Raw genomic sequence first — 26332 nt, 5'->3', positions numbered from 1 at the left:
TGTTCATATGTTTGTCCTTTGGTCTTTAATGGATAGTCATAACACACCTCATTATTTTTATATGTTTTCATCTCCTGGCTTCTTGACTAATTAAAATAACAATCTATTGATGAACAGTCAATTCTTTTTGAAAAGTGATAACTTGTACATTGATATGCTTAAAGTGAAATTCTAAAAAGTTAGGTGTATCCATGAATTCTCTATTTATCAGACTTCAGGCTTGGCCACAGGTTGAAAAAAATAAAAGGAAAACTTGAGAAAATAGCAATTACAGATTTTTTTTCACAACTCCATTGTATAAATACAGTCATATATTATGTCATTAAAGTAACACTGCAAAGTTATATAAATATATTTATTTTCTTTTTTCTATAATAAAAGAAAGATAATACATGCATACATTCAGACCATGGCAGCAAATCTATATACCAAAAAGCTTAACCTTCCAAAAATAAGTTGCATAGTTTGTTCTTAAAAAAATCACATGGTAGAAATTAACACAATAATGAAAATAATAAAAATAACAAAAGATATGACATTTACATTAAAGAATTTAGGATAACAATGCATCAATTTACCTCATATTATTCGACATGTCACATGAAGCTATATACATGTTCTTAAATTCTCCAATATTTTATGAACTTTCACAGACTCAAAAGTTTCTTCATATTTTCACACAACTGTACTTCATTTTCTTTTTTGTAATTTCAAATTGTATGTATTGACTTCTTTTTTTACCTTAATAAGTAAATAAATACAAATTAACTTGACATTTTAATCACTTGATTAGTAACACAAAATATCATTGCACTGTTACCAGTAATATTATTTTATTTTCCATCTTTTGACTGTTGTTAATCTTATATCTAGGTCACCTTGTGTTTGATTTTTCTATATTTTTTATCATATCAAGTTCAAAGAAATAAAGTTTGAAGATCAAACGAAAATACAAATAATAGTGTTTAGCTAATACAATTAAAAAACAATGGTAGGCAACAAAAATAATATTGCTGTAACTATGGTTACACAAATAACAAAGGTAAACAATATCAGATAACAACTATAGCAGAAAACATTTATTCTAGGCCTTTGTGCTATGCAATTTATTTTTGCCGATTCTGAATTTTTATTCAAGCAGTATGTTTATTCATAGAATAATTTGTTGTTCGATCACTCATATTTATTCCAGAGAACCTGATTATTACAAATATCTGTGGTTTTATACTCTTTACAGGAATTCTATGTATTATAAATATAAAATCATATATATGTGCTTTTTTACTTGAAAAGACCCATTCAGATATGGTATGCTACATTTTTAAACTCCTTGGATTTCCTAGATATTTAACTCAATACATGTGTGAACAGCAAATGCTTTTTTTCATAAGTGCATACAATTTTGTCCTCGTTGATCACTCATACATTCCATGAAAACAAAAAAATATAATCTATTGTTTTATTACAATTAAAACATACTTTTAAGTACAAAGTAAGATTTATATGAATAACAAGAAATGTAAATTGTTTGTCATGATTAATAAATTGCACCTTAGCCATCTGTATTAGATATTGGTACATCAATTACCTTGGAAAAGATTCAAACTGATAGTCATTGTGTGTATGATTGTGAAACTATGCTGTTATTAAATCTAGAAGTGCAACTTTAGCTATTTACACACCTTAATCACTGCCACAAAAGCTTTTTGTGCAATTTTAGTTATTTTTTTACACATATAATCACTGCCAAACAGAACAATGAAGATTATGTTTTTATGAAAATTTCTATATTAATTATGTCTATACATATAGTTACAAAAAGAGGTCAAAATTCATTTTCTGATTTTCTGCTGTGGATTCATTTATTTTTCAGTGGTATAATTTTATTGTCCATTGAGGGGAAATAGACTTCCATTGAGGGGAAAGCCTGGGGGAAACTAGTATTTTTTCAGGAGTTTTGATTTTGTGGTTAGAATAAATTCTATATACAAGCCTAAAAAAAACAGTTTTATACTGAGTACCAGTACTCAAAATCATTGTTCACCTTAACCCCAAAATTCCATGAAAAACTAGTACACCAATGTAATATATGAATTTACAGTACTGTGGAATCATTTATTTTCGTGGATACCAATTTTCGTGGATTGAGGAAAACTTATATGTTTGTGGATATTTAATTTCGTGGTTTTGGAGAAATCTGCATACAAGCCTATAGAAAATTTGGTATTCGTTGAACATTTAATTTTATGGTGCGTCTGTTCCCACGAAATCCACGAAAATTGGTATCCAACGAATAATAATGAATAGTAATATTTAATCTAGAGATCTACTGTTTACTTTTTTTTGGGTGTAAAACAGTATGTATCATCTGTGTGCTATAAAAATTCCTTTGTGTAATTTGGATACTAAAAGTACAAAAGAGTATCATTATTGATTTTCTGATACTGAAAAGAATGACTATAAATATTATTTAAAAAGTATCTAGGGAATGGCTGTACCAACAATCCTCAGCTGAAGTATGTTAAGTATCAACATAAGATTTATTGGTCACATGACTATCACATGATACAAATGTAGTTCCTGCACCAAATCACATGATACACCAAATGTCTTTTGGTTTATGCATTATCCCACTGTTTCACATTGCTATCTTGACCTGCTGATACTAGCACTTTGTCATTTAACCAAACTAATTTGTTTACTACACTCATTTGATGGGCTCCTGAAAATACAAATATATATCATTTGGGAATCAACAAGTACATAAAATCATTCAGAATATACTGTGTTATCTGTGATCAATAAAAAACATCTTCAACTGGTAATGTAATAGGGCTCTTCACGGTTAGTTCGGCCATATTGGATAGGGGGCAGATTTTTTAGAAAGAGGTGGAAATAGTATGAAAGTATGGGAAATCTTATTTGTGTTTCCAAACAACTGCTCTATTTTAATGATGTTTTCCCGTATTTTTCACACCATTTTTACCTCCATTATGAAAATCTGCCCCCCCCTATCCAATATGGCAGAACTAATAGTGAAGAGCCCTATAACAACGTAGTAAGTTCAATATCTTTAAAATAGTTAATGCTGTATCTAACTAGCAAATAACAGGTGTAAGCATATAAACTATGGTGTAATAAGGAGTTTTTCAAGTCCAGAAAAAAACGGCTTGGACATTTAACATCAATATGATTTAAACAATTTTAGATTAAATAACCACAAGAGAAATGTATTGCATAAGTTAATTTTAAAAACCATCCTTACAAGATCAAACATAGTTATTATATTGTGCTGTAACAATACTGTAGAGGATTGAGTGCTCACAAACATGTTTAACCCCACCACATTCTTGATGGGCTTGTACCAAGTCTGGTAGCTATTGTTCAGTGGATGTCAGTGAATGTCAGTGATTGCTATTGGTCATATTTGTTTTTTTATTATTGTTTTGTCTTAAATAATGTTGCTGGTTTATTTTGTTTGATTCATTTAACATTTTGTAATGTAAAGATTTTTATAGCTGACAACACAAAAATTAGTTTTCCTCATGGTTGAAGACGAAAGCATGACCCTATAGTTACATACCCCCTTGTCCTTAGTTAGTCCTTGTGTGGATAGTTGTCTCATTGGCAATCATATCAAATCTCCTTATTTTCATAATCATCCTTTTGAATTTTAAATTCGTTGAAAGAGAACTGTTAAACTAACTATTGTTATTTTCAATAAAATAGATTTCAATAGGCTATTTGACAATTCCCATCAATTGACCTTGTAATTAGAGTTCCCTTTTTAGTTGTCTCCCTTAGGAAAGACATTAATTTTTATTTTCAAATGGGAAGCTAGCAGAAAGAGCAAAAATACCTCTGCGTAGTGTGAGTAAACTTTAAAGTTTTTAAATCCTTTAATTACATTAATTTGTTAAGCTAAATTCTTTTGTCATCAGAAATTGTTTTTCATAAACAAGTAGTTGAACCGCCTATACACCACATTCAATTTGCTATGCTTTGCATTGGCAAAAGCCAATTTTGTCCGGTATGGAACCAGTCAGGGATTCACAAAGGGAAGTAATTCTTTTTAAAAGTGTGTAATAACTGAATCAAATCGGTAATTTGCAAATGGACTATTGTTTATGTCACTTTATTATTAACCACTACAAATATATCTAACCTACCTTTAATAATTTTTGGTGACATTCCTTGACTTGGTTTCCAAATTACAATATTAGTATCTATGCTACCAGTAGCAAACTTTGATGAGTCAGGACTCCATGCAAGACATGTAACTTTAGCTGTGTGTGCTGGGAAATTAATTAGATTCTGAAACATAACGTTTTAAACACATTTAGAAATCAAAATATCATACAGAATTCTATATTATTCATTGAAATTACATGTATTTTAAAAGATAATACTTTTGAATTGAATTTTTAATGCATGATACAACTAGAGACTCTACAAACAGGAGATATACATGTATGTAAATGAGACAGCAATCCAAGGACACAGTATTTTACACTCTTTGATACTATAAGGTACAAATCACAGATTTCATCTTTTGATATAGATAATTATAAGAGATTTTGTGTCATGGATGGATACCCCATATTCTTTGTTTTCATTCTAACTATAAAAACAACAAATTGTAAGTGAAAAAAATGCTTATAAGCAATTGATATAAGTAATGTATAAAGCCAACTAAATGAAAAATAGACATCACTTAAATTCACTGATTACTAGTGCTAAGTCTGTCCATTGTAACCATTAAAAACTTGTCTTGACCTTAACTTAAAAAAAATCTAAATAATTTCTAATTTCTAATTATTGAATACATATGTAACTTTTGATATGAAGCTTGGAAACTTTCGTTGCAAGAATGTTCTTTTCATTTCATTGCCTTCAAGTTTTTGCTTGACTTTTATTCTATTTAATTGAAACAGGGCACAGATAAGATTAGAATCAGGAAATTATTTTTAAATATGGCGTAATTCCACAATACCAAGTTTTAACTGGAAGATACTGTAGATTCATTTATTTTCCTGGCTACCAATTTTCTTGAATTCAGTTAAACTAGCATTTATGGAGATTTTTAATAATTCTTTTTGGTTTAAAAGAATCTGCATATAATACTATAATAAGTTGTAATTTGTCAAATATTAAAGTTTGTGGTTCAATTCTATCCATGAAATCCATGTTAATTGGTTTCCCACAAATAATAATGACTCGAAAGTACACAGGCAAATTTCGCTCACATGGATTTCATGTGACATGAATTTCACCTCAAACAAGCTTATACGTGAAGCTCAGTGAAATGAGTTTCTGTGAATTTCAATGAAAATCACGTAAATTATTTTGATGTGAAATTCACATGAATTTTTTAAATAGAGTATTTTAAACAACATCTAAATTTTCAAATTTAATTAAAAACTTGAAAAATTTCAAATTTTTTGTTGTAAATTTCACGTGAAATTCATGTGAAAAATTTCACATAAGATTCATTTGATATTCACATGAAAATTTTCATGTATAAGCTCGATTGAGGTGAATCTCACATGTATAAATCTCCATAAATGCTAGTTTAACTGAATTCAAGAAAATTGGTAGCCAGGAAAATAAATGAATCTACAGTATCTTCCAGTTAAAACTTGGTATTGTGGAATTACGCCATATTTAAAAATAATTTCCTGATTCTAATCTTATCTGTGCCCTGTTTCAATTAAATAGAATAAAAGTCAAGCAAAAACTTGAAGGCAATGAAATGAAAAGAACATTCTTGCAACGAAAGTTTCCAAGCTTCATATCAAAAGTTACATATGTATTCAATAATTAGAAATTAGAAATTATTTAGATTTTTTTAAAGTTAAGGTCAAGACAAGTTTTTAATGGTTACAATGGAAATTTTTCACGTGAATTTCATGTGAAATTCATGTGAGCAAATTTTGCTGTGTATTTGCATGTTCCCCTGTTTTCCCCTGTTTCTTACACTTACCTCATAATTTGCCATTGAAAACAGTCTAACATATTTGTCTGCACCCCCTGTGGCTATATACTGCCCATCAGGTGAGAATTGGACAGCTGATGCAACACCTGTGTTGTCTAAAACATGCACTTCTGTCAGCCCTCCACTTGAAACATCATACAAATGTACTTTATTGCCCTGGAATTAAAAGAGAAATTATTTTATACATTTGACCCCATTTTTATTTTATTTTTATTTTCAAAGAGCATATTTTATGATAATTCTATCCTTTATGTTTCTTAATTTTCTTCAAACAAACTTTTGCACAATCTGTATAATGAAAATAGCCCTGTGACATGTTCTTTTTATTAAGTTTTTGAAATATCAAAATGATATTAACTACAATTTGTCAAATAATCCAAAAATTGTTTTAAATAATCTACCTAAAAGCAGCATTAATGTACAAAACCAAAAGCTTTGAGATATAACTATCTTAGGTGAACTGCTTGTAAGAGTTCAACCACAAAATCTACTTTTTTTTAATTTCATACCTTTTGAGCTCCTACTGCTACAATTGAACCTCCCTTTAAAACATCTACACTGACAGGCTCAAAGCTTACTCCTTGAGATATTATCTTCGTTCCATTCTTGAATACTATGATCTGAAATGAAGTTTAAGTTGAAAAGTTTGAATTCAAAAATAAAAATATCTTATGTGATTGTTCAAATTCAGCTAAAATGAAATAATTTAAAAATTGTCTATATTAATACAGAAAATCAATAAAACTTTTGAACTTTTTGTTTCAGTTTTGAAGACTGCATTTGATAGAGAAGTACTTACATGGTTAATACATGCTACTGCTACCAGTCCTGAACCATTAGCTGCTACTGCTTTTGGCATAGAATCTAATTTTATACTGTTATCCCTGTAAATAAACAATTCTCATTTCTTATTATTTTTTTTCTATTTAGCCAGGAATCAAGAATAAATGAAGTGTTTTTAGGTCTGTAAATTATTATACTGTGTATTCATTTATTTTCGTGGGTACTAATTTTCGTGGACTAAAGAAAACTTGCATATTCGTGGATATTTAATTTCGTGGTTTTGCTAAAGTCTGCGTACAAACCTATCGACAATTCATCATTCTTTGAACATTTAATTTTGTGGTTAAACTATACCAACAAACCATGAAAATTGGTATCCAAATAAATAATGAATCCTCAGTACATGTATTTTTTTGTAAAGTAACCAGATTTTTAGATTACATCTTGGAATTAATTCATGACTTAATGAAATGTGTCTGGTTTGAATTTAGCATCTAGACTTGAATTTATTGAAATGGTTTTTCATGAACTATTATTCTGTTTCAATAACATTAAATCTTGTGAAAAAGCTTACCCAAATTGATTTTGACTAAGATCTGTAAATCGTATTGTGTCGTCCATGGAAACAGAGATCAGATTACCGTCTGCAACAACCATATCCTGTATTTGGTTGCTATGGCCTTTACCATTAAACACATCATTTTCTCCAGATGCAGCATTCCACAGAAGTAAAAAAGGTTAAGGAACATTTTGTTTAATAAAAAGGAGTAGAACAACTTTGTGCATTGCACATGCTGGTATACCAACCGTTCTATTCAAGATACTCTGGGGAAAACAGATCTGTGATTGGCAAACCTGAGAAATGCCTATCATCTGTCTTTTGGGAAATTTTCACAAGAGTTTAATTTTTGTTATGTTTACAGTATGAATTTTGATTCTGCAAATTAGCACTACTTTACATTTCTCTGCTTATTTCCATGCCTTTAAGGAGAAAGTTACACATGAACAATTGACATTGAAAAGATTAAAACTGTCCCTCCTTTTGTTTAAAACGGAGAAAACAAAAAACTGTGTTTAGAAAATACTCATACACAATACTCAGAAAGAACCCAGATATAAATGAAAAATCTTTTCCATTGCTTTTCAAAATAATGGATTTTCAGCAGTACTGTACAAAGGCTAGGTCTTTGCATTATTGCTTTGTACAACAACTTCATATCATATGATAAAAGTCAAAGATGAAATGCAAGGATATCAACTCTGGCAGACTGGTCCCCTGTATAAATAGTAGAACAGTCTTCACTGAGTGCCATAGCTGTAATTGGTTTGTTGTGTCCCTGAAAGAAAGAAAAATGCTTGTACATCGTTTTTTATTATTAGCATGTGATTTCTTTTCTTTGGGTTCCTTAACATGTAATTTTCTATGTAATTTTAAAGAACTTGTTGACAACAGGCTCCTAAGAGATAGAATTGCTCACATGACAACTTATGCCATTTTGATAATTGTGTTTACCTTTAACATGTTTAATGCATTACTGTTTGCCTATTGGTAGATCTCATTTTGCATATCATTTTTAGCTGTCTCCTCTCCATGAGGGCAATATACGGTTAATCACCCTAAATGATGTTTCTTTTTAACCTTCTTTTATTCATAATGTTTCATTTTTTTGCTAACAAGGTATTTATAAATATATAATTTCTATCCTTTCCTATTTGAACTTATTCTATGGTCAGAAAATTATATATATTGTTATCAATCAGGCTGAGAGTTTAACCAAAATAAATTTAATCAATAAGACTTCACACTTTTTTACATAACTCAAAAATTCTCTTTAAACTTTGAATTCCTACAGGCAGGAAGTTGTGCATTCGAATTCTGGATCATTGAATTGAGAACACCAAGATTCATTAGAGATAATATCAAATAATGTAAAAGTGATCTTATATTACCTTTGTAACCTTTAGTGGTGTAGATGGATCATTTTTGTTGAAGTAATATATGTATCCAGAGAGAGCTACAGCCATTATATTATCTCCTTGCCATAGACAACCAACCAACATTTCGTCCATTGTCTTCCCCACTTCAAAGGAACTGTAATTAAACAAAAATGTTACTATAAAAGTAAGCAGATATATTTTGAGAAAGCCCATACACTATAATCAGCTATAACAGAAAATTAACAGTCTAATTTGGGACAGTACAATTTTAGACAAACACATATAAGCTAATTCACTATTATTTACTTACACAACTAATTCTCTGCTAGCCACATTCCATATTTTGGCTGTTTTATCAGCTGATACTGTTAACACTTCAGAACTGTCTGGACTAAAACACATCTGTAACAAAGTAATGAAACTCAATTTTTCTAAACCAGTTAATGGTCCTTTCCCAATTTTATAAACTTTTTGATGAAACATTTCAATTTTATCCTTTTTTTTTATGGTAATTCTCTTCATTGGGGTATTAGTCCATTCCCTTTTTTTATAACACTAACAGTAAATTCCTAAATTAACCAATGTTTTGATGAAAATCAAATGTGTGACAGGATCAAAATCCATTTACATGTATACATTTTACTTTATCTTTCATGTATTACAATTCCTACACATACAGTACAGAAATTTTTTTCATAAATGATTGCCTTGAATATTGAGTATTATAGACAAATTGTTGAAAATACTCAATATTGAATGAACAAAAATTGAGAATTCAGTCTATGGCATGACATAAAAGTTATTTTATGCTACAGATACCACTTTGAAGAAGCATGTCACATAGGTTTTAGTTCTACTTACTCCATAAATACCACCTTTATGGGCAGGAGAACCCAATTCTCCAATCATTTCTCCAGTTTTACCTTCATACACAAAAGCCTGAAAAAAAGAAAATGAAGGTATGTCAGGTATGCTAAAAATGTGATTTTCATGTTTGCATGCTCTCTTACTACCGTAAACCAACTAATGTTTGTGGGTAAATTATTTTGGAGTCTTTCATGAATAGAAAATAATCTGAAGTTTTTTTCACACTAAACACTGATTTTTTTTATTTTTAAAAAGATTATACCCAGAGCTTACCCAACTCTTAATTCAGAGTAAGGTAATGCATTGAAGCAGGTGTCTGAACTATGGGGAAAAGCTCACACACCTTACATTTCATCACTGTCAAACTGCAGACTAAATATAAAGTAATTTTGTTCAATAGCAATTGACAATTGTGTGAAAATATTTCTTTGATACCAGGATATGGATAAATTCCAGTATCTGTAAACAGGAGGTATGTATTTGACCAACTATCAAATTGTGCACACACTCATTACTTACCTTACAATCTGCACCTCCTGTTATAAATACACTTCCATCTGGTGCATATCTAACTGCGTTAACAAAATTGGTATGGTCCTGAAAAATAATAAATAAAGTGTACTTCAAGATTATATTTGCTAATACCTTCACTAAGGAAAGTTTCAATTTCTGACAAATGTACTGCCAGACATGATTTTATAGTACTACCAAATGGAAAAAAAATAGTTCTACTGTTCTATGCAACTGATTATAATTGCTTAATCCCCATATATCTAGACTGGATAGAAATTATTCATATTCTTGATGTTCAGAAAATAAATTTATATACTCATCAATAAAAGGACCAAATGAAGATTAGGGTGGTGCATGTTTTGTTTCAGTTGATTCAGAATCATTAAAGATGCCAAAAAGTCATTTTATTCCCCTTTCTTTATGTTTGTCCATGGGAAAATAATACTGGGACAATGTCAGATGCTTTATCTACAATATAGAACACTTAAAAATTGGTCAAGAAGATTGTAGAGTTCCTTCTGGTACAGTATTACCTCTTTTTCAGGATAAATGACATCTGATTAGGAGTTATACAACAAAATTTAATTATGTGATGTTGGGAATGGTTATTTATATCAAATCCTAAAGTCAAATCTATATACATTGTATCATACCTTATATGATGTTTTGAATTTGAATGGTGGGCCTTCATAAAATGCAGCACTCTTATCTTCACAACCAATAGCTATTTTAAATGGTCTCTGTTCTTTAAATGCTATTGTCAGACAACATTTACCCACACCACTTAGTTCTCCCACTGAAGTTCCTGAGTCCATATTAAACACGTGGGCATACCTTAAATGAAAAATGAGATATTTTATTATTTTTTTATAACCTTAAATTCTATAAAAAAAAATAATCATATCATAACAAGGGTTATATGACTTTTCTGTGTAATTCCAATTCAAAACCGAGATATTTGTATAAAGATGATAATTGTTCCATAAAAAAATGTGTTTCCAGTTATGCAATAGACTATCATTTTAATGTTAAATACAGAAAGCTTTGTTGAAATAATAAACTAAAGTGTTCACACAGAGAGATGTTTTGCCTGTTGACAGAAAATTCAGAAAAAGGCAATCTGATGGACAGCAACATTGCTTACTACTGGTAATTCAAAGTTGCTCGACAAAGAGGGCAGCCTTTTAAGGATCTTCATACTGATATGTATAAATAAACTATATTATCATAATTGGTTCATATCAAACTAACTTAAACAAAAAACTTGACATTAAAAATTGACAATTTCTAGTATTTCACAAGCAAACCCCTTTTTTAATTAAAAGAAATTTCGTTTAAATTCTTTATTTTTTCTTTTTCTTCATAGAAAACCTTAAACCATCTTAAGACATAGACTTAGTTTTACAAAACCTAAAATTTTAAAATATATACTTTTCTCTTCCTTCACCACATACTGCAATCTTTGTACTGTCACCTGACCATGCAATGTCTTTGACACAACCCCCTAAAGGCTGGTATTCTGCCTTTAATATATGCTCCCTGTTTACTGTGTCCCAAATTCTGACCTTTCCTGAGGCATCTACAAAATATACAAACAGCTACATGTATGTCAAAAGCATGCTTTAATTTATATTGACATTTGATTGTTTATTTGTCTTTTAACATTGAAGACGAATGTCAGCTTTGCTCATATCATGGTTGTCAGTTTTTATACATGTTATAAGGTGGAGTGCCCCAAGTAGTGAGTACAGTCAGTAATTTTGTAGCTGGCTCTTTTTTTAGATATTGTTGATTAAATCAAGTATTTCAAGTTTTCATGCCAAATTTTTTTTTTTTATCTATTTGTGTACATTTTACATGTAATAGTTAAACACACAGAATCAAGTATAGTGGAATTAAAGTATTTCAGTTTGAAACTTTTCACAATTGTTTTATGGTAAATCCATACTTCTTTTTTTATCAATTTTTCATGATTAAATTATTAATGACGTTACTTCCCCCAAAAATTATACTTATTAGGGCCTGCAAAAATTAGTAAAAGCTAACACCTCATGCAAGGTCTAGACAGTCTCTTGCGCCACTTTTGGAGAAGACATTTGTACATCATAAACTTTTGTCAATTCCATAGATTGCTTCACTATTGCGAACAACTAATTCTAGATTTTTGTAAGTTGAGAAACATTTAATTTTTTCTGGGAACAAGTTAAGAAGTTATGATCAGTATGTTAAGCCAATAATTTCTTCTTTTCTTTTGTCAACAAAATATATACATTTGTTTTGTTTGTACATTAAGTTAATGCTCTACTTTCTATCTTAAGATTTAATCGAGCTACTAACCTCCACTACAAATATAGAATCCACTTGGAGAATATTTAGCTGAAATAGCATTGAGTGAGTGCTGTGTATAAATGTCTGCTACTGATGGGTCCTAAAATATATCATTTATTAATTACTGTAAATTCAGAAATTATTGCGAGGTTTTTATTATTGCGAAAAATGCAAGAGTTGTAAACGCAATAATTAAATCTCGCATTTTGTAATATTTTTACTGAATTAAGCATGACTTTTCGCAAAATCGTAAAAATTAAAATTGCATTCAAGTTTTAAATGAAAAAATCGCAATAATAAATGCACGCAATAATTTCTTAATTTACAGTATCACAAAGAGTCCAAACAGAATTTAATCAAAGTGCTTGGTATCACACAACGAGATAGTAATATTCCTTCAAATTTGAATTTAAAACTTTTAAAAATTAATCACTGTTTTGTATTTAGCAAAGAAACACCCATAATGATACTTACGCCAAATTGTAAGTTATTTTCCTTTGTCTATATAGACCTGATAGATTCACACAACAAGTACGTACTACTTTCTGCAACTTTTGTTATTTTTGATAAAACTAATGTAGTGAAAAATATGTGAATAAACTCATTTCCTTTTGTAGTATTCTTGTCTAAAACATATTATGCCGTTTACCAAATAAGCCCTAATTATCTACCCAATCATACAAGGCAACAAACCAGCAACATCAAACAAAGAATGTTTTGTTCATATCCTAATTATATAGCATGATTTATTATCAATAAATTGCTTGATTTGAACATGGTTAGAATTTTAAGAATATACATATTACCATGATTATACATATTGTGTGTTTTCCCATAAAAAGCAAAAATGGGTAACAGACTTTTGAGTGTTTAATTCAAATTCAAGGGCAACCACTTGATTTACTTACTGAAATATCCCTAATAAAAACACTGTTGTTATTTGTGTACAGAAAGTTTTTGCCTTTGGGATCTCCTCCTAACACTATCGGGACACCTCTGGTTGTCCTTGGCAGTGAAGCAAAAATACATCCTGTTAAAGAAAAAGTTTATTCAAAATCGATTCTTTTCTCTTGTTAACTAGACAAAAGATACATATTACAGTTTATATACAAAATGTATAACATTTCAAGTTTTTTCTGTCATTTGCAGAATTCTTGAACATTTTTAGTATAATTTTGTCAGTTAATCCAGCTTCTGTATCCCTGTACTTTGTAAAAACTACTGAAGCTACTTGTAAAACATATTTAATTCCTGCAAGTTGAAGATATAACGTGAGTTTTAAATATTGACAATTTCCTTTGCTTTAAGGCAACATAAAATAGTATGTGTTGTTCCAGTTACATCTGAAAAAAGTTAGGGTAGGTAGGCATAGTAGGTAGGGATTTTTTTTTATATTTTATGTTTTTTTTTTGCATTGAGTCTATGGGAGCATCATTCTGACTTTAACAGTGCTTGATGAAAAATGACAATAAAATCTTTAGGGTAGGCTAATTTCAAGACGAAAAAGTAGGGAAGGTAGGGTCACTAGAACCACACATATATTTTTATTTGGCCTAAGCAATCATGGGTAATCCAAAGACTTTATATAAAATAAAAAAATTGGGATACATTTGTATAGAACCACTTTTAATATCATTTATATGTATTAAAAAGAAAGTGTTTTTTTATGCTCATGGCAGTTTGAAATTTCCAAGAGCAAAAATTTTTATCGAATCATAATTCTTCTTATGAATTCTGTAAATGATTCAATGTTTGTCTTTTGTTTATGTGTTACATATTTGTTTTTTGTTATTTTTTTGTACATATATAAAGCCATTAGTTTTCTCTTTTGTCAATTTGAATACACCTTATCGCTATTTAGTCCATTCTGGGAAAAACAGTCATTTATACAACTTCCTGTTTAGGTCACCAGCCGAAAAATGGAGGTCATCAGTAGTGAGCTGAGGGAGAAAAAACTTTAGAAAGTGATCATCAAGAAACTTTGATATAGTATGATCCACTTTTTTCGAAATTAAAATTGAAGTAAAAAAATATTTTATTTGAAGTATTTACGGTAGTTTAAACAGGTCTCATTAAAAAGTATCATGCATGGTGAATTGTTTAAACAGGGTCCCAGATAGCTTCAACTGGATGAAAAAGTTGTGTAATTTTAGAACTTATCCCCCATGGAAAAAATAGCGATTAGGTGTATTGTTTTACATTGTCATTTTGGGCCTTTTAAATTATAGCTGAATGTGTGATGTGGGCTTTGGTCATTGTTGAAGGTCATATGGTGACCTACATGTATAGTTGTTAATTCATATGTCGTTTGTTTCTTGTGGAGACTGGAGAGTTGTCTCATTGGCAATCATACCACATCATCTTTTTTTTTATATATATATGCACAACCCAAAAACTAAAAGGATTGTTGTTAGTTTCCACATAAGTAAATATGTTGTTTAATCTCAACCATATCCATGTTGAACTTGTCACCTTGGCAAAATTGCATGAATCTGCATGGTGTATAATTAAATTTCTTTTCGTTGAGACTTGGGGTTTTTCCCCTGTGATACTATTTATAAGTTCAAGGTTGGTTAGTGAGAGTAGTTGTATAACAAGTTCTTGTTTTGGTTATAAATATAGATGGGTAAAATATGCTCGTGAAATACTTTGGCGGTTTAAAAAGTGGGGTCCCGTTATATTATATAAAGAAAATTTGTGGGTGTCATTTATCGAAAATTGCTCGCTCACAGTAACTACGACAGTTTTTGCAGTTTATTGTGTCATAAGAATGTGTACATATATATGATTATGAATTGTTTAATTATAGTCCATTTAAATGTATTGGACAAATGTGTTTGTATTTATAATATGTTGGTTTATAATGTTATTAAACATTGCTTACTAGAAAAGAAAAACGAAGTTACTGCGAGCAACTAAACCTATATCTAAGGTTTTGTTTTATTTATTATACCAAGGATTTAGTAAAGAAATGTTTTAAATTCAGACGAGCGTGGCGAGGGAGAATTTAAGGTAAGGGAGGGGCTTCTGACAAGTTCTGTACATTTTGTAGTACTATTAAAGTTGTCAGTTGAACACCTTTCATAACTTTTAATCAATACATGAAAGAACAGGGAAACTAAGTGCGTCCTGTTGATTCACAAATTGTTTTCTTAAAGAGGAAACACAATTATATCAGCATTTTATGCAATCCGTCCTATGGCTATACAAGACTTTAGAGAGAGAAAATATTTACAGATGTAAACAAACCGGAAAACATCAGATTAGTACAAATTTGTGTTCTTTGACTTACAATTTAAATAAAAATAAGAGAGAAATATATATATTCTTACTAGGAATTGTATCTGTCATGTTTCAGAATGTCTGGTATGCTTGAAATTTTAGTTTATATCAGTTTTTTAGCGAAGGTGTGATTCAGAACCCGGCAAACCCCGGAAGTGAATTTGGAAAAACGGATGTATTGGTATAGACATGCGCATTTAAAATCTGACCAAATTTGGTATTGTCGTCTCGATTCGAAAGATTTTTATCATCTGTTATCTTTGTTCCAAGCATTACATCCTTATTTGATCCAAAATGGTTGACAGAATAAGATTTATTAATAGAAATTGATTGTCATTATATATTTATCTATGCAAAATTTAGAAATCATTCTATTTTTCTTCAAATGTCTCAAGTTACTATTTATTTCATATTAGCCCACCCAGAAACATATAATACAAGAAATTCGAATCGAATGACTGCTACGAAAGATACGAATTCATTTCATATAAGATTCCCGGGTATAATTTATTTTTTTAGATAGTGTGACAAACATTAACGTGCTGAGTTAACGTGAGACGGTCAGTTGTGAGTTCGAATACCAAACGTCGTGGCAGGTGCGCTCGACTACGGCATTTTATATTGACTAGGAGCCGTGATCAGTTATCTATCTAGTATCTATCTATCTACATAATACTTCTTAACTTAATATGTTGAAGATTATAAGAAGGCACATACTAGGAAAACAAATTAAAATCTAAACATATTTACAATAATTTCAAAAACATTTTTTTTTTTTTAATATGTAGATACAAACATGATTTGATTTAGCAACACATATGGGGTTTTACAAGACTTAAATGCTTCTAAGTCTGGGCCACATGCTTCTTGGTATGGTAAGGAATTCCACAACCTTATTGTTCTGGTGAAAAATGAATATAAGTGAAAAAAGTGTGGGAGATAATGGCTGTATGCGTTCTTTTGATGGTATTAGGTATTTATTGACTGTGATGTTGAATTTTCATGATATAACATGGTGACTGATGCAAGATTTTTCTTTGTTGTAGTGTTGATCACCTTCAGATGTTCAAGCATGGTTGTAACACTGATTTGATAGCTGTATATTGATTAAACGAATACCTGGCAGATCATCTCTGGACCATTTTAAAGTTTATGAATTTGTTGTTGCCGGTGTCCCAGACAACAATTCATTTTCATTTCGACAGAATAGAAATAAATGGTTTGAAAGATTTACTGGCTGCAGCATTTATAAAACAAAACATTTTCCAATTTTAGACGACGAATTTGCCTTTGCCCAGTATTACGATGTGTATATTTCTCATTTGCGACTATGCTTGTGTCTGGAAAAACGTCTTGGCTTGCAACAAACAACGCCTATATATGTATAAAGTCAGGGATTTTGCTGTGCTTAATTATTTTTAAACTGAACTATTTTCTTTCATAGATACAATTATTTGGTTTTGAGGTTTGGCTGTACCTTCAGATATTTACTACAAACGAGATATCACATATATTATTTTTCCATTAATGTTGTTTATATCTCTAGCTCATTACCTGAAGTACACTATCAGGCTAAGATAATACTTAATGATCTTTTGAATACACTTCTAAAAAGTATTATTCAAAGTTACCTAATATCTCTATCGTTATTATTATCTATTTCAAAAGATTTATAGCTAATAAATCTTTATTGTCATTCACTAATTTACGCTCATGGTCCAGCATGCTGCCAATAATTTGATTTTAGCGATGCAGGAACTGATCAATTGCTCATACTGCATATGCATTCTTTCCATAGCCCATTTGAAGATGATACAGTAGGGTCTAGTTATCATAGTCTATTCATTATTTGAATGTAGGCTTTGAACTAGCTTTCAGTGATATTCTGAGTACTCTTGGTTAAGTACTTTGTGTTTTGTTCAATGATTCTGAGTATTCTTAGATACGTACTTTGTGTTTTGTTCAGTGATTCTGAATGTCCTTAGATACGTACTTTGTGTTTTGTTCAGTGATTCTGAGTATTCTTAGATACGTACTCTGTGTTTTGTTCGGTGATTCTGAGTATTCTTAGATAAGTACTTTGTGTTTTGTCATTTGTAGTTTTTGAAATTGTTGCTTAGAACCAGTCTGATTAGACAAGCATTTTCAACTTATTTTTATGTTTTTAATGTTCTAAATGTTTGCTTTTACACCACTTACCGCTGTTCGAATTCATATAAAGGGAGATTGAGCTTTAATAAATGTGTTGAACCCTGCTACAATCATTGTTTTCCTGTCCCAAGCGAGGAACCCGTCATACATTAGTTTTTCGTTTATTGCCGTATGCCATATGTTTTGTTTTTGCTAAAAACATGTTTACCGTTCGTTACCTAATTTGCATCCAATGGTTATCATATGGGGACAACTATTTTCTTACTTTTTTTTCCGTTTTGAAAATTTCTAGAAGATCTTAAGTGATGAGCTAAAGAACCAATATTTTACTGCAATATGAAGACGATCCATAAAGATTATTTTTCTGTTTTAAAAACGTAAGTAAGGTAAAGTAGTATTTTTATACTATTATATACTCCTATTATAAGTTTTTGGAGGTATGAACCACTGGATGTTCAGATATATATTTTATTTAGTGAACTGTTTTAAGGGAAGTACCCAACAATTTACAAGAATAACAATAACAATAGTTACATGTCTTCAAGAGTTAGACCAAGTCTAGTCCGACTAGCTAGGAACTTGTATATATAATTTGTCCCTTAAAGTTTTCTGGCAGTCTTTAGGGCAATAACTTCGAACTATAATTTTTAAGATATGGTACTCATCACAATAACTTTATAAATAAAGTTTTTAAATTAATGCCGAGCGATGCCAACAGTGACGGATCCAGAATTTTTCATAAAGGGGGGGGGGGGGCTGACTGACCTAAGAGGGGCCGCTCTCGTTATGCTTAAGAGATTTCCTATATGATCAACCAAATTTCCCCCACCAAAAGGGGGTCCGGGCCCCAAGCCCCTCCTTGGCCCGCATATGGGGCCCAAGATATCTGACTTGACTGAAAAATTAAAAAGTCGAAAATCTTTGGTCATTTATTCAATTCTATATGAATCCTTCTCCCGAATTTGTGTATACGTATTACATTATAGAAAGGTTTTTGGATTTTAAAAAGGCAAATTATTGATCATTATCAATATATTTACCACTACACAAATTCCTAGTCGAAAATATTAATACCAGTAAATTATATATTCAATTCAATCAATTTCTATCCTTCGCGACGGACTACTTGTTAATCATTTTGATTTTGTTATAATTCTATATACATTGTTTGTTGTTGGTCAATTAATTTGGAAATCATTTGCTTTTCCATAACAAGGACTTGTATATACAAATCATGTTCAAAATAATAAATTACATAAAGTTATATTTTGAGTTATCTCCCTTGTCACAATTTACAACAAAATATTCATAAGCCGATTCGATTTGGCACGTTAACCGGTGTTTGTTGTGTACAGGTGAACATTTAGGATATTTGGTATTTTGCAAGCTACTTCTATGCAACTTTGAAGATAAAGGTATGTATGTTTTTCAATACTATGTTGCAATTTATGTGTTTAGGTTTTTCATTATATAAACAGTTTATGTTGTCAATGGGAGACAACTTTTTTTCCCGCCAGAATTTCCCAATTTAAAAAATCGTGTAACGGGATATCTGGTTTTTTTTTTTATTTATTATTATCCATATTAAACATAGAACTTCGGACCAAAGGGACTCAGATATATATTTTTTACATTTCAAAATTAACAAAGATGTAAAGTAAATAATCAAAACACCACGAATAGATTTACATGTTGATCGCAAATCACTGTAAAAAAGTCAATTTCTTAGGTTATATCTATATAACATTTTATTTATATAACCGCATTCGTATACTGAAAAATACCAATTAATATTCATTGTACTTATATAATTGGTATATCCAGTAGACTATTGGTAAACAGAGGCGGATTTAGGGGGGCAGGGGGCCAGGGCCCCCTTTTGAGAAAAAAAGTTGGTTGCTTATATAGGGAATCACTGAAGCGTGACGAGATCGGGTCCCTTCTTAGGCAGCCAATGGGCTGAAAATTTCTGGATCCGCCACTGGTATAAATAGACTGAAAGCAGAGAAATATGTATACGACCTGAGAGTAACCCTTTACTTGCTTCTATCCGGATACAAACTGAATTATCTAACTTGCAGCTAAGTTGAAGGCAGTACGATGACCTATACATGTTGTGTTATTAACTCTTCTTAGTCATTTGGTCTCTGATGGGAATTTTTTCATTGCTATTCTTACATTATCTTTATCTTATTTTTTTTTAAATATTGTTGAACAAGAATGTGTCCCCAGTACACGAATGCTCCACTTGCACTATCATTTTCTATGTTCAATGGACCGTGAAATTGGGGTAAAAACTATAATTTGGCTTTAAAATTAGAAAGATCATATCATAGAGAACATGTGTACAAAGTTTGAAGTTGATTGGACTTCTACTTCATCAAAAACTACCTTTACCAAAAACTTTAACATGAAGCGGGACAGACGGACGAACGAACGAACGGTACGACGGGCTGTCCGAAATCAGTAACTTAAGTTTCGGTTGTCTTTTGTCACATCTTAGTTTGTCTGTAGGCCAATTCTAAGGGTATCAATCAACTTTGAAGCCATTTATCTCAGAAACAAGGATGATGACCTATGAATTTCTATACGTGTATAGATTCAGTATGCAATCCTGGATATTATGTTAGTTTTTTGTTTTTCTCCGTATATCAGAACATAGCCATCCATTGGAAAATCTAAAAAAACTAAGCCGAAAATAGGCATTTCCCCTATATACCTAAGTAAATTTGTCGCCAAAATTGACGTTTTTATTTGAAAATACCAAGAAAACAAAAATGGTGACCCCCATTTTTTATTACATATTCCGATGTAATTCAATTCAAACACGCGTGCCAAAAAGTTTGGAAATCGGGAGATATGCCATTTGGTATCGTGTTACCTTAATTAAGTGGTCCTACATTGTCATCGTCTTCGGCATCGACCGTGATAGGCAATATTTGATTCAGGCTGTGGTTAAAGTTTCATTGGCTCTAACATACATATAAAAGTACACAAAAACAATTATTTATTATTTATTTATATATTAAAATGTTAGGGTATTTTTTGCAGTCAACGTTTTGATACCGTCTAATTTTATTTTGTAGACATCAATAATTTGGTTATAAAGCCAAAGAATTGTACGAAACTTTGACAGACTTTTTGTTCAAATTAAGGAATAACATCACAAGTGGAGCAAAATTTTGAAAGCATTTTCAGTATTTGACTGAAAGTTGGTCTGTTTTTTTATCCTGTGATTAGCAAATACAGATTTGAATTTAAGCTTAGGTTTTTTTAAGTCGACATTTTCATGGTCCTCCTCAATAACTGTGTCAAACGTTCATGGAATCTAACGAGACTTAGACAGAAGTTTCTTCAAGATCAAGATTTAAAATTTAAAGAAAACATTTTCTTTCTATATTTTTATACCGATAAACGAACTTATTTGATAGCAGTCAACATTTTTTACACTGACAATATAGCAGTCACAGACGAGACACGGGACTCTGAGGAAACCTTGACGATTTTTTTTTTCATTCATAAGGTGTTCATTTTGTGACATATGTAACAACGTTTTACATTATAACTTTAATTGTCTTGGATTATCCTAATATGTTATCTCAACCTTTTTTTCTATAAAAAAATCACAAGATTTCGCTTAAGAAATTTGAATTTTAGAAATATCCATATCGTATTAATCGCTAAATAAGGGCCCAACATGACATGACAAAATTTTAAAAGTTCCAAACAAGAAAATATTACCCTTAACATTACATAAAAACTAGAGTGAGAAACACGAACCACAATAAGATTAAGTGGGATCGGGTGCTACATATAAGGGCCAGCTGGTCCTGCGCCACTAATGGCATCTGCCTTTTTCCTCATGCCGTTTAAACCCGGTTATTTATAGTTCGAGATCAGTTTTTTTGATAGAAGCAGATACATTATTATTTTCACTAGCATCTTACGCGAAAAAATGTAATCAATTAGTCACGACCTCTTAGTTTAGTACAGCTATTTTGAAAAAAATGTCTACACTTAAGTCAATCCTCGGGATTCTCTCAGAAGATTACATTTATTAATTTAAAATATACTCTTCGCTATTAATAAACTCTATACATTTGTCTTCACACAAGAATTATCTTTCAGGGTTGAGCTTTCGGGAATAATGACTACGATATCACTGATACAAGGAGCCAGTAAAGGAATTGGTCTGCAGTTTTGTAGGACTTTATTATCAAGGGATCCACAGTCAGTGGTTATTGCTACATGCAGATCTCCAGACAAAGCCAGTGAACTGTTACAACTACAGAGTGATGTACCCAACAGACTACACATACACCAGCTAGATGTTACCAAGACGACAGACATTGAAAACGTATGCAACAAGACAACTGAAAGCTATGGACGACTCGATTTGTTAATCAATTCAGCTGGAATGCTGCATCCATCGGGGAAAGGGGAAACCAGTTTGAGAGATGTTACGGAAGAGGTAAAGATATCCACTACCATTATGTGCCACGTCTAAGAAATAAATGTTTAATTCATAAGCCATCGCCCAAAACAATTCCAAATGAACACTTGTAAAGATAATTTAAAATAACAAAACGGAATATATAAGAATTTGATTTGCAACAAACATTTCACTTTGTTCTATATAGCATGTCTCTTCTATCCAATATTCCACGGTTTTTTATGCTGCAGTTTGATTTTACTGTTTTTAATGCAACTATGGCCTTAAATTGATAGTCACACGGAAAACAGCTCCTTCTGTCTAAGCAATGGCAATGGAAAATCATTCAACTTGAAGTTTAGACTGTTAAAGCAATTTGGTGTTAGCAATAATACATTTAAAAATTTTGAAAAATAAAAAAATATTTCGATTTTCTGGACTTATTTTTCTCTCTACAGGGACTGAGTCAGACATTTGCTACAAACACAATAGGACCATTGATAATGGCCAAATTCTTTGCTCCTCTTCTAAAGAAAGGAAATGGTGACATTGGGAAACAACCTTCTAAACATACGGGTGTTCTTGTCAACATGTCTGCTAAAGTTGGGTCAATTACAGATAATGGTGAGCAAAAACAACAACATTGATTGTACACACTTTGATGCACCAGATACACATTTCGACATTTAATGTCTCTTCGGTGATGATCAGGCCAAAACATATTTATATATCCAATATCTAATAGAAATATTGAAGAGCAGATCAAACTAAATGGTCATTTTACTAGCATTTGATTTAAACCACTGATGTCATGATGGACTGTTAGTCCCCGATGGTTTCATCAGCTCAGTAGTCTGTGCTTTGGTACCAATGGAAAATAAATTGGGTTTGGGGCTTTTCTGGAGAAATGTATGGATGTAAATCTGGAAAAGCGCTTCGGACGCACGAAATTAATAAAGAGTTATTTGCAATCATTTGCTGAGTTTAATCTTCATAGCCCGACTTCGTTATTTAGTTAAAACTTGGATAAGTTAGCTAAAACAAGGCCGTCTCTCCTTTCGTTGCTTGCTTAGTTGTGTCGGTAAGAGCAAAGCCGGTCGTAATCATCTCGACTATCAGTAAATACTGCTTTAATCGTTCTGAAGAGAGAATAATTGAAATTAAAATAGGTCCCTACGGAAAATTTTGAACCTATGCTTGACCAATCATATCCTGTGAAAGACAATCTGAACAACAATTTATTCAACCATGCACATTGCAGATATGTCTTATTTTAGCAGGTTACAATCATGTCATAATTTACTGTTAAGATATGTTAAAACTTGAGTGTTTCGTGTCATGTGAACCAATAACAATCTTGCTGACTTTCATTTCAGGTCTTGGTGGCTGGTACAGTTACAGGCTGTCTAAAGCTGCTCTCAACATGACTACTAAAAATCTTAGCATAGAGCTTGGACGTGGGAAAAATAAAATCACATGTATATCTTTACATCCGGGTACTGTAGATACCGACCTGTCTCGTCCATATCACAAAGGTGTTCCCAAACTGTTCAGTACTGAAGAATCTGTTAGAATGATGCTTGAAGTTATTGACTCCTTGAGTGTAGAAGATACCGGGAAATTCTTTACATACGATAGAACGGAACTTTCATTTTAGTAATCTATGATTTGTTTTTCTCATAAATAACACAAATAAAAAGGTAAAATAATGTCTTTAATTTCCAACTCGCTTACCAACAGGTATACTTCTAATACCTAAATTGGCCATAAAAGTAAAACATGTACACGAGGTTTATAATTTTAAATGAAAAGTTCTTATTTGTAAGGTTTGAAGAAAAGTCTTTAAGGTTTAAAAGTAAAGTGGATATACTTCTAATGAATAATTTGATACAAAAGTCGACAATTGTTTCGCGAAATATTGTGTTGCTGCTGTCAGATTAAAGTGTCAAGTTGACGGTCATGACTTGAGTCTGAGTTTATGTGTCTGAAACAAAATCGACTTGTTACTCTAGATGCTACATCTGTATTTTGAAAAGAATTCTGTCAATGTTAATACCTGACATGAAGACTTAACAAAGTTATTAAAATAAATGACCACCCTGAGGTTGTAGCTAAATCTGAACCTAACTACAACAAAAATATTTTCAATTAGTTAATACAGTGACAGAATAATAAAACAAATAAATTTAATGCTTATTTTTTTTTATTCATGGCAGACACGCAGTTATACCGGCTTAATCATAAAAAAAGGCTTCTGCTTAAGTTTAATGAAATTCTATAATTGTTTGACAAAGTAAATGTTGTCTCACAAACTTTAACATCAAACTATCTATATTTACTTCAAAGAAGTTATTTTCATCTTTAAAAAAAAAACACGGAAAATTGCAAAAAAAGTAAAATCCGTATTTTGCCTGGATTACTTTTTTTTATCAACAACTTTTTATATATTAATAAGTTATGACACTTCCTAAAAATATCATAAGATGGATAGTAAATTAATGCGAACAGCGTCATTACATCAAGGATATATAACTTGTTCTGTAGCATTTTCACAACACCTATTTATTTAAACCAAAATAGGTGATTTATGAAATCGTGTACTATGAGTCGAATTAAAAATCAAGCGATCATAAGTTTTGGCATGCATATTGTTGTTTTGTTGTACTTACATGTATCAGATATATGTTTAACAACAGTGTTTATGACAAAAGACGGTATCCTGATAATTTTTTTCTGTTTCCATATTTTACTTGTGATTGATAAAATTGAGAATGGAAATGGGGAATGTGTCAAAGAGACAACAACCCGACCAAATAAAAAAAACAACAGCAGAAGGTCACCAACAGGTCTTCAATGTAGCTATGAACTTAAGTATTTGCAGTTCACATGTATTGTAGAAAAGTTTTTAAAATATATGACCTTTTTTCATTTTTGTCGCAGAAAGCTCGACATAGGGAAAGTAATCCGGCGGCGACAGCGGCGTCAACTAACTTCTTTAAAGCTTTATATTTAAGAAGGTGGAAGACCTGGATGCCTCATACTTTGTATACATATGCCTTATGTTAAAAGTTTTTGTTTGATACATGTCCATTGTCCTTGACCTCATTTTCATTGTTCAGTGACTACTTGAAAAAATAAGCCAAGTTAAGATTTTTTGTTTTGTTAATTTCTTTTTCATCATGAGTAATAAGATAACTATATTTAATATGTGCGTTCAGATGGTCTTCATTTGACCTGGACCACATTTCATAGATCAGTGAACAAGGTTTAGTTTCGGGTGTCAAGTCCATATCTAAGATACTATAAGCCATAGGTACAGTATATTCAGTGTATGGAAGGAATGTTAGGTTTACAAGTCCAACTTGCAATGTCATTTGACCTTGAACTCATTTTCATGGTTCAGTGGATATAGTTAAGTTTTTGAGTTTATGTCGGTTTTTCTTATACTGAATGCAATAGGTCTAACAAATTTTGTGTGTGGAATGATTGTAAGGTGTACAGGTCTTGCTGGCAGTTTTCATCTGACCGTTTTGACATCATTTTCATGGTTCAGTGGTCAAAGTTATATTTTTTGAGTTTTTGTCTTTTTTTTCTAGCACTAAATGCAACAGGCCAACTACATTGTAGATTTGGCGTATGGAAATATTTTATGATGAACATGTCAGTCGCAGGTTTTATTTGACCGTCACCTCATTTTCACAGTTCATTGCTCAGTGTTAAGTTTTTGTTTGTTCTTAAACTATAAGCAAAAGGTCAACTATATTTAATGTATTGAATGATTGACATCTTCCCGATATAGTGATTTCTTTCTAAACGGTAACTTCTGCCCTTCATCGATACTATCCGGTGTTCTTGCGTTACAGTATTACAAGTTGTAAATAGTTCCAATTTGGGATGATTGTGAGGAGTACATGTCCATCTAATAGGTGTCATCTTTTGATTTTGGATTTTCCTTTTGAATTTTCCTCGGAGTTCGGTATTTTTGTGTTTTTACTTTTTATCTTACCTTGACCTTATTGTCATGCTTCAGTGGTTAAAGTTAA

General features: G+C 31.1%; 2 protein-coding genes across 2 annotated transcripts; one reads left to right on the top strand and one right to left on the bottom strand.

Moving 5' to 3' along the window:
* Positions 1–341: 341 nt before the first annotated feature.
* On the bottom strand, positions 342–15877 carry LOC134715969 (actin-interacting protein 1-like). The gene is made up of 16 exons (XM_063578578.1): positions 15757–15877; positions 13333–13454; positions 12434–12524; positions 11528–11675; positions 10750–10930; positions 10103–10180; positions 9578–9655; positions 9027–9118; positions 8729–8870; positions 8034–8115; positions 7353–7506; positions 6795–6879; positions 6505–6615; positions 5984–6151; positions 4170–4314; positions 342–2722 (listed from the first exon to the last, which is right to left on the bottom strand). The coding sequence occupies exons 1-16, from the start codon at positions 15773–15775 to the stop codon at positions 2619–2621; spliced, it is 1800 nt and encodes a 599-aa protein (XP_063434648.1). The 5' UTR covers positions 15776–15877; the 3' UTR covers positions 342–2618.
* A 3274-nt stretch (positions 15878–19151) lies between these two features.
* Positions 19152–24469, top strand: LOC134714181 (C-signal-like). Its single transcript, XM_063575419.1, has 4 exons — positions 19152–19272; positions 21986–22328; positions 22748–22913; positions 23666–24469. Exons 2-4 carry the CDS (start codon positions 22005–22007, stop codon positions 23944–23946), a joined length of 771 nt encoding a protein of 256 aa, XP_063431489.1. The 5' UTR covers positions 19152–19272; positions 21986–22004; the 3' UTR covers positions 23947–24469.
* Positions 24470–26332: the final 1863 nt, after the last annotated feature.

This window comes from Mytilus trossulus, chromosome 4 (genome assembly GCF_036588685.1).
Source record: "Mytilus trossulus isolate FHL-02 chromosome 4, PNRI_Mtr1.1.1.hap1, whole genome shotgun sequence".
NCBI lineage: Eukaryota > Metazoa > Mollusca > Bivalvia > Mytilida > Mytilidae > Mytilus > Mytilus trossulus.
Note: the sequence above shows the minus strand (reverse complement) of the source record. Positions and strands in the feature narration are given on the sequence as shown.

Bases quoted from the DNA above. Each gene is read 5' to 3' on its own strand.
- LOC134715969 (XM_063578578.1), bottom strand. The intron at 12,525-13,332 runs GTAAGTAAATCA...GATATATTTTAG, and splicing joins TTTTTATTAGGGATATTTCA to GACCCATCAGTAGCAGACAT. The intron at 8,871-9,026 runs GTAAGTAAATAA...GTTTAATTACAG, and splicing joins GCTAGCAGAGAATTAGTTGT to TTCCTTTGAAGTGGGGAAGA.
- LOC134714181 (XM_063575419.1), top strand. From the start codon at position 22,005: ATGACTACGATATCACTGATACAAGGAGCCAGTAAAGGAATTGGTCTG. The intron at 22,329-22,747 runs GTAAAGATATCC...TTCTCTCTACAG, and splicing joins TGAGAGATGTTACGGAAGAG to GGACTGAGTCAGACATTTGC. The intron at 22,914-23,665 runs GTGAGCAAAAAC...CTTTCATTTCAG, and splicing joins TGGGTCAATTACAGATAATG to GTCTTGGTGGCTGGTACAGT.